The sequence below is a fragment of the Zea mays genome, chromosome 1 (genome assembly GCF_902167145.1).
Source record: "Zea mays cultivar B73 chromosome 1, Zm-B73-REFERENCE-NAM-5.0, whole genome shotgun sequence".
NCBI lineage: Eukaryota > Viridiplantae > Streptophyta > Magnoliopsida > Poales > Poaceae > Zea > Zea mays.
Genome location: NC_050096.1, coordinates 239,259,220 through 239,274,558, shown reverse-complemented (window position 1 = coordinate 239,274,558; position 15,339 = coordinate 239,259,220). Strand labels below are relative to the sequence as shown.

The following is a 15,339-nucleotide window of genomic DNA, read 5'->3' as shown; positions in this document are numbered from 1 at the left end:
TCTAAATATCTAGAACTGAGGTTTGCATTGATTGCTTGTTAGATGTTTGCATTGTAGATTCACATAAAAACATGGTTTTGCACTTTTTGTTTTTTGCCTTGATATATATACACTAAGAGCATCGCCAAGAGCTCCTCAGAAGTCTCCCCTAAATCAAGTTTTTTTTGGGAAAAACACAAAAACAAAAACGTGTCTCCAACAGTTCCCCTAAAGTGCTCCCAATTTTTTCATAGCCCTTAAAACTCCCTCATTTGTAGCTTTGTAGCTACAAATGAGGGGGGTTTTGGGCTCCCCAGAAACAATCTACCACTTTAGGCTGTGTTCGGTTCCCTGGGATATAATCCCCAAGATGAATTTTTCCACCCAGGGAATGAGTGATCCCCATGCGGTCACTTAATCCCGTTGGGGGTACAATCCCTGTCAGGGAATAATCCCTATGCCAAAATCCTGTTCGGTTAAGCCATGGCTGAAAATGCTAAAAGCAATACTAGAACGGTACGATTCACAAAATATCTCCAGATGGCGTAGAGGAGGTTGGAGAGGCACACAATTGAGCAGCCAATGCCAATGCCAATTATGAAGCAACTGTTCAAATGAGTAGCTACAGATAATTCATAGATCCATATAAACAAAAGCAAGTCGCACGCTGCGTGGATGATTCAATTACAAAATTCAAAGGCAAAATTAGTTTACAAGAACCACATTATTACAGTACAGCCCTTGTTCATAATACCTAATGTTCATTGGTTTCTTCAGATGCAGCTCTCTGTCATAAACACCAAATATAAGAGCAAGTTAGGCCTAGGAGACAAGATATAAATAGAGTAACTTTGCACAGTTAAAGAACAAAATGCATATTTTAACGGAAGTGATTTTTTTTATTGGTATGGTCCTGACCAAACTAAAAAATATGAGCCAAAGAAAGTTACAAGGAACGAATTTGCTGCAAGCTCCGTTATGAAGCCATGGGCAAACGCATAGAGCAACAAATCAAATTGGTACATGTAAGATTCTATAGATTATAGAATAAATCGAATTTGCTGCAAGCTCCGTTATGAATTTCCACTTGCAGTCAACTGATCAGCCAGATTAAAAAGAAAAAAAAAGGAGAAAGAAAACAAGTTGGCTATCAACTAAAGGCATTCACAACTAAAGGCATTAGATAAGAATGAGGCTGTGAAAAAATCTAACAAATTATTGAAAAGATGCATTATCAGTAACAATCAATAAGTAGGGTCTAATATTTTTCCAATGAACGCATGGATCCACTGTCAATTTGTTAGGAAGAAAAGTGAATAAGTTTGAAAATATGAATTGAAATGCCTTCCATGGGCCAATCGCTTGTGTTGTAGTCCCAGGGGAACTAACATGATTTTTGACATAAAAACAAGTTGCAGAAAAGGTATCTCTTGTTTTATACTATTGACAACTTGTGTAGCCATATAAACTCGCAGAGATGTATTTTCACTGCAGTGTGCTGTCAAACCAGAAAGACCAAGGGATCCTTGTATAACTATTGAAAAACAGAATCAGTTCCAAAACTGCTAACTAACACTCGTTAGTCAAATTTTGGAACGGCCAGTTCACCCATGGCAGAAGAAAAGACATGATTATAGTTCAGGTTCCTCGTATTTAACATATGTGCATCCAAAATACATGGATGTATTATAATTCAGGTTTTCTGCCAGTTGTGAACGTTCAAAAGCCAGAAACAACTGCTATGCAATTCTAGGAATATATAACACAATTCTAATACACTATAATCATCACATCATGCATGTATTTATCATTCAGAGCTAATCTTTAAAATTTGGAAGACATCCCTATTTTTGGAGGATATCGGCTGGACGGTGCATCATCGCCACTAAAATTTTAAAGGCAAGTATAAAAATATTATTATAGCGTTAGGAGACTAGCGCAAGTTGTTGGAAATACTATGAAAATGAATCAACAATAAAGTGTGCTTGTTTATATAGGTATACCTGCTAAGCCATCTCATCCCTCAACCACATCAATGCAGCCTCTCTATCATCATTGCATGCACTCAAGAATATCTGTCGATTGTCAGGGTCCTTGAACACCTTATATGCTTTGACCTTCTCCTCTTTTGTGACTTCCAATGTGTTTAGAACTGCTATGCAATTCTTAATTGAGAAATCATCACCTCCCCTTGTCTCCCTTTCTCTTGCCAATTGTGTCGCTTCATCTTCAGTTTGTTTGCTTCTAATGTCTAGGTACCTCTCCATCAGTGTTTCTATGTTGGAACTCTTCTTCGGCCTCTTTGGTCCTTTTTCTTCTTCATTCCTTGAAATAGCAGAAGTCCTTTTTGACCTTTCATCATGCCTATCAGCATTTGCATCAACCCCTTCAACTTTATACACTCTGTCTTCTACTTCATTTTGTCTGTGATCCGCCAAAGGGTCTCCCACATCTTCACGGTCTTCTACATTGATAGGAACATCTCCAGACCCAATTTGTGTGAGATCTGGACCATTTGGTTGAGTAGAAGTGAAGTTGTAGGTCCCTTCAGCAGTATTACCTATACAATGAAGTTTTAGTGCAAGAAATAGTACAACATAGTGAATAAACTTAGTTACTGGTAAAAGGAAAACTAACCATCATGTAGCTCTCCCAAAGCTTCAAACAGAGGAAAAGATTTGTTGCGGAATTTTTTAGCCCTTGGAAATGACTGCACAATAAAGTAAGAAACTAAATGTAAGATGAATAAAACAAACAACACTTAAATATTCATGTAGATGCCAAGCTAAGAACTGACAACACACAAAAAGATCTCAAGTTTACAGAAACATGGTAATAAACTTACTTTGATTATGTTGTCCCATATCGGTGGATCAGCTTGAATCATACACCTTTTCTCATCCCAAGAAACTCCGCTTTGTTTCCTCGCATCTTTCAACATCCTGTAATCTCTCTTTAACTCCTTTTCCTTTTCTTGGATTTGAACTTTTGAGAAACCTGCATATCTTTCCCTCTCTTGAAATTCCTTGGCAATCTTGTTCCATGCATCGGGTGTCCAACCATTGTTACCCTTATATTCAGGTGTATTGTGTTCATGTAACAAGTCAACAAGGGTCTTCTCTAACATAGAATTCCAATTTGCTCTTGTTTTCCCTGCAAATCAGCACATAAACAACATAAGAAAGAACCAAAACTAATCAGAAAGAACCAACATGTATACCTTTTGGAGAGCCTCCATGTGTCTTTGAAGCAGTAGCTATAGGAGATTTTTTCTTTTGTGCACCTTTAGATAAGAGCATGTTAAATCTAGGAGAGCCCCTTGCAAGCATGTTTAATCTTGGAGACCCCCTTCCAAGCATGGCAACTTATAACAGGAGCATAATTAGAACATGAAAGCATAATTGTGAATAACAATAACTTTTAAAGCATAAATGAAAGCATATTCGAATAACATTAAAGCACCATAACTAGTACAAACTACATTTCCTAAGAACTTATTGCAATCCCAATAACATTAAAACATATTCTAATGCATCACTAATTGCTTCTATGTTGTTGATAATCAATCCACATTTGTTGTGCAATTGTGTCTCTGAGATTATTGCCTTGTTCACTGCCTTGATCATTGCTTTGATCTCCATCTGGAAGGTCAACAATATTGCCTTGAACATTTTCTGCCTGATCTTCTAACCACTGTTCATCTCCTTTGAGAGACCGAATAATGTTGTGCAACACGGCAGCTGCTACCGGTATCTTCACTTGGTTTTCTATTTTGTGAAACGTGGCAACCTTAAGGATGGGGAAGCGTTTCTTTATAACTCCCAAGGCCCTTTCAATATGATTCCTCAACACTGCATGGCGATGATTAAAGATCTCCTTGTAGTTTTGTGGTCTTCGACGACCTGCCCCATATTCCTTCAAATGATACCTAACTCCGCGATATGGGGCAAGGAAAGATGGTGTGTTGGCATAACCGCCATCTACTAAATAAAATTTCCCCAGGGGTACTTGAAAGCCATTGTTCATTGCATCCCTAAGAACTCTAGCATCCGTCGCGGACCCCTCCCACCCAGTGGATATGAAAGTTACATTGAGATCAAAATCACACGCTACCATTACATTTTGAGTAAGAGTGCCCTTCCTATTCCTAAATGGAGCGGCTTTGTCAGGTGATATCGATATAGGCACATGAGTGCCATCGATTGCACCAATGCAATTCTGCATAGAAAAAACGGCATGTGATTTTCTAAACATTGGAAGGAAACGAACAGTTATTGACATATGATAGAATAGTTCATGTAATCACCTTAAAGTAGGGATAAAACCGAGGATTCCTTTCGATTTTTTGATGGACATGATTAGGATTTGGTGGCTTCAGGAATTGCTTGGAGAGGACAGGAACAACTAGGTCAAAGAAATGCTTTATGTGATGATGAAATGTATCACCACTATGCCCAAATTCTTCTATTAGGTCTTCAAACGAGGCATTATGGCTGAGCATGTATAAGAAGAATGCTAGCTTTTCCTCGACCTTAATTCTTGTATCACGAACCAGCCCCTCTCTTCTAAGATAACTTGCCAACGATTTGAAAATTTCAGGCTCCATCCTGAACGCTACCCGACAGTTCTTCAAATGACCTTGGAGCAACTCCTGAACATGTTCTTCGCCACTTAACTTTGATGTATGCCTTCGCTTCTTTTCCCTTACTATGTTTGAACTAGAACCCAATATATGTAGCATAGGGAGAAAAAACAACATCATGTCATCATCATCATCATCTCTCCTCTGTCTAAGGTGATCTCTTAGTGCCACATCCATTGCTAACTAAAACAAAATTCATGACAGAAAATAAACACCAACAAAAATAGAACATGGTGTAATAAAGAACATTTAGAATATAACAAGTACCTAAAGGAGAGGATATAGGGTCCCAAGACGGTGGAAGTTCGTCTTCTCCAACTCGAACTGGTGCAGGGATAATCTAGAAATATAATAAGTTTTTGTTAGAAGTACATATAGACAAGTACAAGTAAATATATATACTCTAAACTGAAACATTGCAGGGTTAAAAAATGTTTAATTTTTTTAAAGGTATACATATAGACAAGTACATTTTTTTAACACCATCCTGTGTCAGATGCACAACTTCTCATTATTAAAATTCACTTTGCACTTGAACTTTCAAATTTCAGCAAGGCTTCAGTTGAAGAGAACTGTAGAATGTCTTTGTCGGTTTGCCTGCATAACTAGTGTGAACTATATCATCAGCTATGAGCCATTGTTATAACTTATAATAGACATTATTAAGTCGTGTTGCTAAGTGGTCGTGTGGTCGCTGAAACCAAACTGATACTGTGCTGGAATGCTAGCTTATACGAAAGTGTAAGCAACCACAAATGGCTCTCAAGTTATAATTGAAAAAGAAAAGGCCACCGACAATTAAACCTATCATCATTTTCCTCTTTGCTACTCCTTAGAATATTAAAATCTCCTCCAATATAATAAGAGTCGAGGGAGGTGAAAACATACTTAGAATAACAAGAATAAAAGCTGAAAGTATACAAGGTACTACTACTACCCTTGCTCCTACGCTAGCTAGAGAGTACGTAGAGAGAGGGAGACACATCTCATAAGCAAGCAAGCACGGTGCCTAAAATTGCAGCGTTTCTTGCCTTATGGCCAGCGAATCGCTGTGAAGAGGCTGGACAAGGCTTCGGGGTAAGGCCTGAAAGAGCTGAGGAACGAGCTGCTGCTGGTCGCCAAGCTCCAGCACAACAACCTCGCCAAGCTTCTAGGCGTTTCGTGAAGGGACAGGAGAAGCTGCTTGTCTACGAGTACATGCCGAATCGGAGCCTGGACACCTACCTCTTCAGTACACAGGCCATACTGCCCAGCACCAGAGTCCAGAGGATAGAAAGTCGCCCCGAGGTCACTCCCAGGCGCGGCGGCCGGGCGCAAGTCTGAACTTCCCCGCCCTTGAATTCGACCTCCGCCACGACCGACGGCCCGAACCTGACCGACGCCAATGGGAGAGGCAGAAACGGAGAGAAAGAGATGGGAGTGGGGGGCAGCTTCTGGGACCTGCTAAAGCCCTACACGCGGCACGAGGGCGCGGGGTACCTACGCGGGCGCCGTGTCGCCGTCGACCTCTCATTCTGGGTCGTCTCCCACAGCACCGTCGACCTCTCATTCTGGGTCGTCTCCCACAGCACCGCACCTCCGCCAGGTTTGATCCAAATCCATCTTCCAAGTTCGATCTAGGTACTAAAACCGCTGATCCAGATCTATCGACGACGAAAGGAAGAGGAGGAGGACGTGCTTACCGGTGAGAAACATATTTCCATGTTGGAGGAAGGAGGAAGGAGCATACCGGTGAGAAGCGGCCGCTAGAGCAGATCGACGCCGGAGAGAAGAATGTTGTGTCCACAGCCGTCGTGTGCCCTTCGCGTTCGCGTGTGCTTCAGACGGGATATTTTCCACCCCCGGTCGACGAGGCGCGGTTCCCGGGCCGAAAAGACGAGGAAAAATCTGGATACGGTCCACGTCGGGTGTAATCGAACGCTTGTTTTTTATGGGCCGGGCTTATTTCCAGAGGGGAGGAATCCACGGGGTTTGGTCTCTATTCCCTGCCGGGAAAGGCCTAAACGAACATGCCCTTAAGGGATCTGTTGGAGGAAGGATTAAAATCTACCCCCACTAATTTTTTAGATTCCCCTTAAAACTGATTTTCAGGAGTCTTTTTCTGGAAGTGTTTAATGACATCAGTTTCCTCTTGTGCTTAATAGTATCTAGTATATGAATAAAAAGAATGGCTTTTCATTTGGTTTCCATTGAAAATTTCTTACCAGAAAAATGACATGTTTGCAGGTTAAGGTCCAGCCGAAGAAGGTTATTCAACCGAAGAAAAGTACACAACCTGCTAAACAGGAGTCCAGTGATGACAGCAGCTCTGAGAGCTCCTCAGACGATGTAAGCATTGTTCACTTGCTTTTGGGGCTTTCCTCTTACCAAGATCATACATACTTATATTTTCCCCTTAAATTAGGAACCTTCCAAAAAACCAGTTGCCGGTTCAAAAAAGCCTCCTGCCAGTAGTAGCAGCAGTGATGATAGCAGTGACAGTGATGATAGCAGCTCTGATGAGGAACCAGCAAAGAAGCCCACGGTCCTTTCAAAGAAGCCCACTGTCCTTTCAAAGAAGCCCACTGTCCTTTCAAAAAAACCTGTCACAGCAGTCAGTAATGGTTCAAAACAGGTTAAACCTGATAGCAGCAGCTCTGACAGTAGCTCAGATGAGGATGAAGTAAGTATTTGTTTTCTATTCTATCTTGAGAGATAAATCTTGAATGCTTTTTAATTCTTATTCTTGGAATTTTCATTCCATTGATGAATCATTTGTAGCCTGGTGTATTATTATTATTTTTTACATCTGCTATGTGTCAAATGATGATTCACATTCTGTTAATTTTTCTTTTTATGCGTCTTGAGCTTCCACACCGCACACACGCTGTCATAGATGAATGAATTATTACTCTTCTAACTATGAGATGTCCTATGAGTCAGCCCACATTGTCACTGGGGTCACCTCTAATAAATAACTATGTAGAGGAACACATATGTAGATACAAGCTATGTACTATGTACAATCAGGCACCACTGTAATTTCTATGTGGGGTTACTGCAGTCAGTAATCTCCAATCAAGCTTATCTTGATTTCTTTTTTCTTGCTTTTCAGAAACCTGCTGCTAGCCTAAAGAAGCCTGTTGTTGCCTCTGTGCAAAAGAAGACCCAAGAATCTGATAGCTCTGACAGTGATTCTGATGAGGATGAATCAGAAGATGTAATTTATTTGTGGATTTATTTGTTGCACTTGTTTCTTGATTCATGCATCTTTGATAGCTGTTCTTTGTCAACATAATTTGTTAGTAAAAATCGTAACGCAAACAATTTCTGTAGGATATTCCTGCTAAAGCTCAAGTAGTAGCCAAGAAAAAGGAAGAGTCCAGTAGCAGTTCTGATTCTGATAGTGATTCTGAGTCCGAGGATGAGGTAGTCACCTTACTACAATCAGGCTCCATTGTGTAGTTTCTATGCAGGGTTCCTGCATTCAGTAATCTCCAATCAAGCTTACCGTGATTTCTTTTTTCCTGGTTTCACTGACATTTGTTTCACTTTCTTGCATTTCAGAAACCTGCTGCTAACCTAAAGAAGCCTCCGGTTCCCTCTGTGCAAAAGAAGACCCAAGAATCTGACAGCTCTGACAGTGATTCTGATGAGGATGAATCAGATGTAATTTATTTGTGGCTTCATGTGTTGCACTTGTTTCTTGATTCATGCATCTTTGATAGCTGTTCTTTGGCAAACATAATTTGTCAGTAAAAATCCTAACACAAATAATATCTGTAGGATATTCCTGCTAAAGCTCAAGTAGTAGCCAAGAAAAAGGAAGAATCTGGTAGCAGTTCTGATTCTGATAGTGAATTTGAGTCTGACGATGAGGTAGTCACCTTACTACAAAACTTGAATAGAATTCATACTTAATTCACTTCTGAAAAAGCTTCATTTTATATTTGCATCCAGGATAGCAATGCGAAAACAGTACAACCTGCCAAGGCTGCTGCTATTAAAAAGAAGGAAGATTCTAGTGAGAGCTCAGAAACTGACTCACAGTCAGATTCAGAAGATTCAGAAGTAGGTGGCATTATTTTCCCACTCATGTTATTTTTTGATCATGCAGTTATTAATTCTGCTCTCTTGTCTTTACAGCCTGAAAAACCTACTGTCCCTGCGAAAAGGCCTCTAGCAACAAATAAAAAGAATGAACAAGTACTCTCTTATAAAATCTTATTTTATTTACTTGTACTCCCCCTGCCAGTTTATTTAGGTGTATTTTGATTTTGATTGAAGTCAACTATTCACAGTCATTGCCACTTCATTTAGTGTACAAAGAGTTATTTTGTAGGCCAATGTTTTTAACGCCTGAATCTGATTCTGTACTTTCATATGAAAATACTGGTTGCATAATAAATGGTGGGAGTATGCTTTTGGGTTTTATTCAATTGTTTAGTATACATTACATTGGACTCATTAGAAACTCTCTCTCTCTAGTCCAGCGAGAAATCTGATGACAGCTCTGATGAGAGTTCTGATGAAAGTGATGAGGAACCTCCACAAAAGAAAACTAAGGTACTGTTTATTCTTGTCATGTCTGCAACTATGCCTTCTGAAGATTGTCACCATTTTACTGTTTCTTGTACTTGCAGAATTCTGCACCTTCTGGTGCTGCAAAGGCTGCCACTAATGTTTCAAAGAAAAAAAGCAGCAGTGATGAAGATGATGAAAGTTCAGAAGAAAGCTCTGATGATGAGGATACAGAACAAGTTGAAACTAAGGTAGTATGAGATTTTGCAGATGCTTTTAATTTTTATATAACATATGTTGGCTGTTGTACCTATGTAATCTTAATTTGTTTGTCTTATAAAAAACTACATATAAAAAAGATCCGGAAAGTGACAAACCAACTAAGAAGTAAGACTCCTAAGAAAAATGTTTGACTTTTGAAGCCTTTTGTTCTAAAATTAAGGGGATAATTGTAATTTTTTGCACAATTAACTACCAAGTTATCTCTGCATCTAATTGTATTTTTTTGCATCTAACTGTATTTTTTTTTGCATAATTAGCTACTGATTACCTCTGCATCTTTTTAAGTCCGGATATAACAGTTTCTTTGATGTTCAGGAAACTTCTGTAGTCACTACCCAGAAGCCGGCACATAATGAAGTATTCTGCTATCTATGGAATTCTTTAATTTACCTACCAAATGAACATTAAATGGATGTTTGATAACTGTCTTATCTTTGCAGCCTAAAACTCCTGCCAAAAGCCAAAGTCAGGCTACTGGTTCAAAGACTATTTTTGTTGGGAATTTAGCCTACAGTATAGAGCGTGAACAAGTGTAAGTTTGTTAAATGTGCCATTTTTTTCTCCAAATGCGTTGCCACTAACACCATTTCTCCACATCATGTAGTAAGGAATTTTTTGAGGAGGCTGGTGAAGTTGTTGATGTTCGTTTGGCTACTTTTGATGATGGGAGTTTCAAGGGTTTTGGACATGTTGAATTCGCTACTGTTGAAGCTGCTCAGAAGGTGAGCAATCTCCTTGATTATCTTTTAAATCTATGCTGCTTATTTCAACTGTTAATGGAGCAAAACACCTCACTGGTCACTGGCACCATGTTCTGATGCTAGTTAAACTGTCACAAGAGCAGCTTCATCTTAGGCTCTGACACCTGAACTCTTTCTTCATCTTAGGCTCTTGAATTTGTTGGTCATGACCTGATGGGACGGCCTCTAAGGATTGACATGGCTACCGAGAGGGGTGCATACACTCCTAGCAGCGGGTTATCCTCTATCTTATTTATTGGTGCTGTGGTTATTCAGTAGGGAATGCTCTATGATACCTTTGCTTCTACCAGTAATTCATATTGGCCATAATTTTGTGTGTTGCTCAGGAAGGACAACGGTTCTTTCAAGAAGTTCGCTCCAAGGTCAGGCAACACCGTGTTTATTAAGGGCTTTGACACCTCTGGTGGAGAGGACCAGGTAATTTGAGTAACCTTTTTTTTGGTCACTTTTCATTGTGTTTGTGTTCTGTTTCTTATTAATATCTGATGGTACTTATTTGCCAGATCCGCACCGCTCTTGAAGAGCATTTTGGATCATGTGGAGATATCACCCGGATTTCAATTCCAAAGGATTATGACACTGGTGTAAGCAAAGGGTTAGTTGGCTCCTTGACATATCATTCTTTTATATTAGGTTAGAGACATAATTTTTTCAGCAAGAGATTCAGGAGGAACGTTGATATTATTATGCTTTCCTTTGGAATGTCATCATCTGCCGAAGTCTCCCATTCTTGTCGGTGACTTTACACATTGCTTTGCTTGGTTTGCAGAATGGCGTACATGGATTTCAAGGACCCAGATTCCTTGAATAAAGCATACGAGTTGAATGGAACCGACCTTGGTGGCTACAGCTTGTATGTCGATGAAGCCAAGCCGAGACCTGATAACAGCGGTGGCTTCAGTGGTGACAGGGGTGGTGGCAGAGGGAGGAGTGGCGGCTTCAGTGGTGGCAGAGGAGGGAGGAGTGACAGGGGGCGTGGTGGTAGCCGTGGGCGTGGATTTGGAGGCCGTGGTGGAAGGGGTGACAGAGGCCGTGGTGGAAGGGGTACGCCTTTCAGACAGACCGCTGGTACAGCTAGTACAGGTAAACAATTGCTTGTTTTAAGTTTTGTTTTGCCAGATTAATTTTGTATCCAGTTTGAGCTATGTTTGTTGTGTCCGCCCTTGATTTGGAACCTTGCCTTGAATTTTGTAGGAAAGAAGACCACCTTTGGTGATGACGATTGAAGATCCATGGCTGGCTATTATAGTGAAAAACGCAAACTATATTGTACCGTTCAGACCTATTGTTATCTGAGGCTGTACTGCTTTTTTGCTTGATAATTCGACAATTGTTTTTACCATTTTTAACATTTGGTGCTATCAAAGACATGACTTTTTAAGTTTTTATAATATGAGTAGCGGCAAGTTCAAATGTTGTTGGTCTTTGAATTTCTGTGATAGAAAATGTTTTCGTCGCACATCACTGCATCGCGATAGACGAGCCACGGGCGGCGTGATACAGCAAGCCTGAAATAGCATGGCATGACTATGTGGCTGTTTGGCACACTTTCTTAGCTCTATTCAGGCTAGCTACACATAATGCAGGCATTTTTGTAGCCTTGCTTTGCCAATCCATTTTATCGTGTTTGGTTAGTCGCATTGGGCAATGACTACAGTTAGTGGTGACAACAGGCTTTAAAATTTTACACTATAAAATTTGAAGATTAAATAAGGTCGGGCTCTATTTCTATTTATTTTTAACTAAAATTTATTTAAGGCTTTAACAATTTGTGAAAAGTATTTGGATTACGATCCATTATCACCCCTAGCTATATTAGACATCTGTTTAGTAAACCATACACTAGTCTACCACATTGGCTTGTATTGTGTAGAGAATACTTTTGTGTTTGGTAAACTGCATAAACATGAATGGTAGTTATAATTGCCAACTCTAGTTCACCAACAGTTACAAACCGGTAACAGTCACTACCAGCTACAAGTTTCCAAATACATGATGCACACCTACAAATACCAGTAGTCTAGGTTCACTTGACTAACATTGCTAATCATTACAACTAACTGAAATATAATATGTAACCCAACAACAAAGTTTTTAATATCACCAAGTTGACTTGGCATCTTTTACTTCTTCACGGCACTTCATGCATCCATGATCTTCCAAGTACCGACTGTAGGGGTGCATTGCTCCATCTCTGGTTTTGTAGCTCTTGTAGCAACATTTGTAGAACCCACCGTTGGGGTTGTTTGCTTCGGATTAAAGCCAGCTGCTGCAGCTGCAATTCACAGAGACAAAAACATTGTAGAATTTGTAGAAGCCAATATAGATTAAAGCCAAACGAACAAACTGTCAGTAAGTATAAATAATAAAACACTACATTAAAAAGTTCCAAAAGTACAACAACACATCACCAGAATATCACAAGGGATGACCAGGTTGCCCACATTACCAGAGTATCCCTTTCCCTTCTGCTGTCTGAAATGGACATGAGAACACTTAAACAAGAAAACAACCCATTACCACCACCTACTCCATACTACACGGATCATCAATCCATATCGCCAGTAGAATCCGCATACCAACAGTTCCATATGCTATGTCCCACCCATGTTTACCAAACCTACTAACTAGAAGTAACAATCAACTTAACACAATTATACAAAATAGTTAGTTGGTTAGGTCCAAAATGAGTCATTTACCTGTGGTCAGGTGGTTATGCCAAAATGAAACATTTAAGTTTCAGATTCCTTTAACAGTAGTAGTTTTGGCTACCCAGGTAACTTATCAGCCACAAGTCCTTATCTTCAGCAGCCATCCCAACAAACACCAAAGCTGTTGCCTTGTTTTGCATGAGATGGTTAAGACAACATGAGCTCAGTCCTTGTGAAGTTGGGACAACCCATCACTGCATCATATATCCTAGGAGCAGCTCCATAGTGGACAAATCCGGTGACATTTGCTGCAAACCCTCTAATGGCTTCAGTTAATCCTATCATGAGTTCACTATCCTCACTAGAGAATGCTCTCTTCATCTTTTTCCCCTTTTGTTCTCCCCCCTTACCCTTGCTCTCATTGGTCCCCTTACACTTGATCTGATTCACTTCTTCATTTGTTTCATTCACTGCCTTTAGAGAGTTCTTCCAAATCAATTGTGTCTTGCTCTCCTGGCCTACCAAGTGACTAATACCTTAACATGGCCATTGTAGTGCTCAAGATCTAGACATATCATGTAGTTGTCATCATCCCAAAGAGCCCCACTTATGTTCCTAAGGCATGTGATCTTAACCCATCTGCTTATCCAATTCCTTAGGTGATTGTACGCCTGTATATGACTGATTACTTGTTGTGTAAACTCAGACAAGTCCTTAGCAATAACATGAAGGTGTACTTATTTAAAACCTTTATCAGTTTTTACACCTTCAACTACCAGATCAACAAACATTCTTAGCACAAAACCAGATCGACAGAGATGGCCCAGAGGAAGTATCACGGTGGCGACGCAGGGAGGAAGTCAAGTGAGGAAGGACCTAGACCCGAACCGGGAGGAGGGAATAGGGAAGTTTCACTGCGGCGACGTGAGAGGGAGGAGGAAGAACCCTAGCCGCCTTAGATATACGTCCAACGTATGCCAATATGGCCCACCAAAAAGGCGTGCACACGGTGCAGATGAAGCCAGGCTCCACGAGAATGAGATTTCAGCTCGCATTGATGAAGCCAGACCATCTCACTCTAGATGCACTGGTGTAGCCGGGCTATAATCCATACCTATACTATCAAAGTATCAAACACTAGCCCATGACTTGGAGAAGACTGCCCAAGGCCCAAGCCAACGTGCCAAACAACCCCCTATGTGTTTTGGTCGTATCGAAAGGTATTGGTGTGGCTAAATGCATTAGTTAAAAAAAGAGAAATCCCAACATGCCAAACAACTCCTATGTGTTTTTGTTGTATCAAAAAGTATTGATGTGGCTAAATGCTTTAGTTAAAAAAAGACACATAAATCCACGAAGGTCATGAATGTGTACTTATTTAAAACCTTTATTAGTTTTAACACCTTCAACTACCAGATCAGCAAACATTCTCAGCACAAAACCAGATCGACGAAGATGGACCAGGGTAAGTATCATGGTGGTGGCGCGAGGAGGAAGTCAAGTGAGGAAGAAGGACCTAGACGTCGGACCGAGAGGAGGGAATAGGGGAAGTTTCACTGTGGCGGTGCGAGAAGGAGAGGGAGGAAGAACCCTAGCCGCCTCAGATATATCGAAGGGCACCAACCACCGTTTGCCAATATGGCCCACCAAAAAAGGCGTGCACACAACGCAGATAAAGCTAGACTCTACGAGAACGAGATTTTAGCTCACATCGATGGAGCCAGGCCGGCTCACTCTAGATGCACTGGTGTAGCCGGTCTAGAATCCATACCCAGGCTACCAAACACTGGCCCATGGCTTGGACAAGACCGCCCAAGGCCTAAGTCAACGTGCTAAGGTACTATTTGGTTCACATAAATATAACATTATCTGTGATCTGTAACAGATAACATTAAATTATATTTGTTTAAGTTCAACCGTAATCGAATACCACACTAAAAATGAATATTGGCCTATTCAAAGTTATTACCGCTGTGAATTATTACCATTGTCATTTATGTTCATATCTGTGAACCAAACATAAGTGTTTTTGTCGTATCGAAAGGTACTGATGTGGCTAAATGTATTAGTTCAAAAAAGCGACAGAAATCCACGAACTACTCGCAAACATTTTCGGCGAAGAAAGAACGACTGTTGGTATCAGTATAATCCGTGAGAGCCAGTCAGATCGGTGACCCTGATCGCGATGAGCGGCCTGTTCAGCACCAAATGCCTTCACGCCGAGAGCTCCTGGCGCGACGCTCCGCATGGTTGGGCGGCCCTCTGGGTCCTCCCGCACGCACGACAGGGCCACCAGAAACGCGGACACCACCTGCGCGCCCACCTGCCCTTCGGGGGAGTCGAGCCTCTGATCTAGGGCGTCCTTCAGCAGCAACGACCCACTGGTGTCCAGGAGCCGCGAGTGCATGGAGCTTATGAGGCTGCCCGGGTGCCTGCCCATCAGGATCTCCAACGTCACCACGCCGAAGCTGTACACGTCGCACTTGGTCGTCACCCTCAGGTACGCCAGCTCTGCAGCCAAGGA

General features: G+C 41.0%; 2 protein-coding genes and 1 pseudogene across 9 annotated transcripts; 1 reads left to right on the top strand and 2 right to left on the bottom strand.

Annotated features, from left to right (window-relative positions):
• Positions 1 to 1,621: 1,621 nt before the first annotated feature.
• Positions 1,622 to 6,496, bottom strand: LOC103643482 (uncharacterized). Of its 8 annotated transcripts, none has more exons than XM_020546766.2 (6): positions 6,351 to 6,496; positions 4,889 to 4,961; positions 3,200 to 3,262; positions 2,825 to 3,132; positions 2,617 to 2,689; positions 1,622 to 2,539 (listed from the first exon to the last, which is right to left on the bottom strand). In XM_020546766.2, the coding sequence occupies exons 4-6, from the start codon at positions 3,104 to 3,106 to the stop codon at positions 1,986 to 1,988; spliced, it is 909 nt and encodes a 302-aa protein (XP_020402355.1). In that variant the 5' UTR covers positions 3,107 to 3,132; positions 3,200 to 3,262; positions 4,889 to 4,961; positions 6,351 to 6,496; the 3' UTR covers positions 1,622 to 1,985. The 8 variants fall into 8 exon arrangements, 2 of the variants coding, with proteins under 2 accessions (XP_020402355.1, XP_020402354.1); XM_020546765.2 differs by having other exon boundaries at positions 1,633 to 2,539; positions 6,304 to 6,361; XR_002266414.2 differs by lacking the exons at positions 1,622 to 2,539; positions 2,617 to 2,689; positions 2,825 to 3,132; positions 3,200 to 3,262 and adding exons at positions 4,772 to 4,804; positions 5,092 to 5,226 and having other exon boundaries at positions 6,351 to 6,391.
• Positions 6,497 to 10,517: 4,021 nt separating this feature from the next.
• Positions 10,518 to 11,574, top strand: LOC100502126 (uncharacterized). The gene is made up of 4 exons (NM_001196622.1): positions 10,518 to 10,581; positions 10,668 to 10,759; positions 10,934 to 11,247; positions 11,359 to 11,574. The coding sequence occupies exons 3-4, from the start codon at positions 10,990 to 10,992 to the stop codon at positions 11,458 to 11,460; spliced, it is 360 nt and encodes a 119-aa protein (NP_001183551.1). The 5' UTR covers positions 10,518 to 10,581; positions 10,668 to 10,759; positions 10,934 to 10,989; the 3' UTR covers positions 11,461 to 11,574.
• Positions 11,575 to 14,954: 3,380 nt separating this feature from the next.
• Positions 14,955 to 15,339, bottom strand: part of LOC103645367 (MDIS1-interacting receptor like kinase 2-like) — a 35,556-nt pseudogene continuing 35,171 nt past the window's right edge.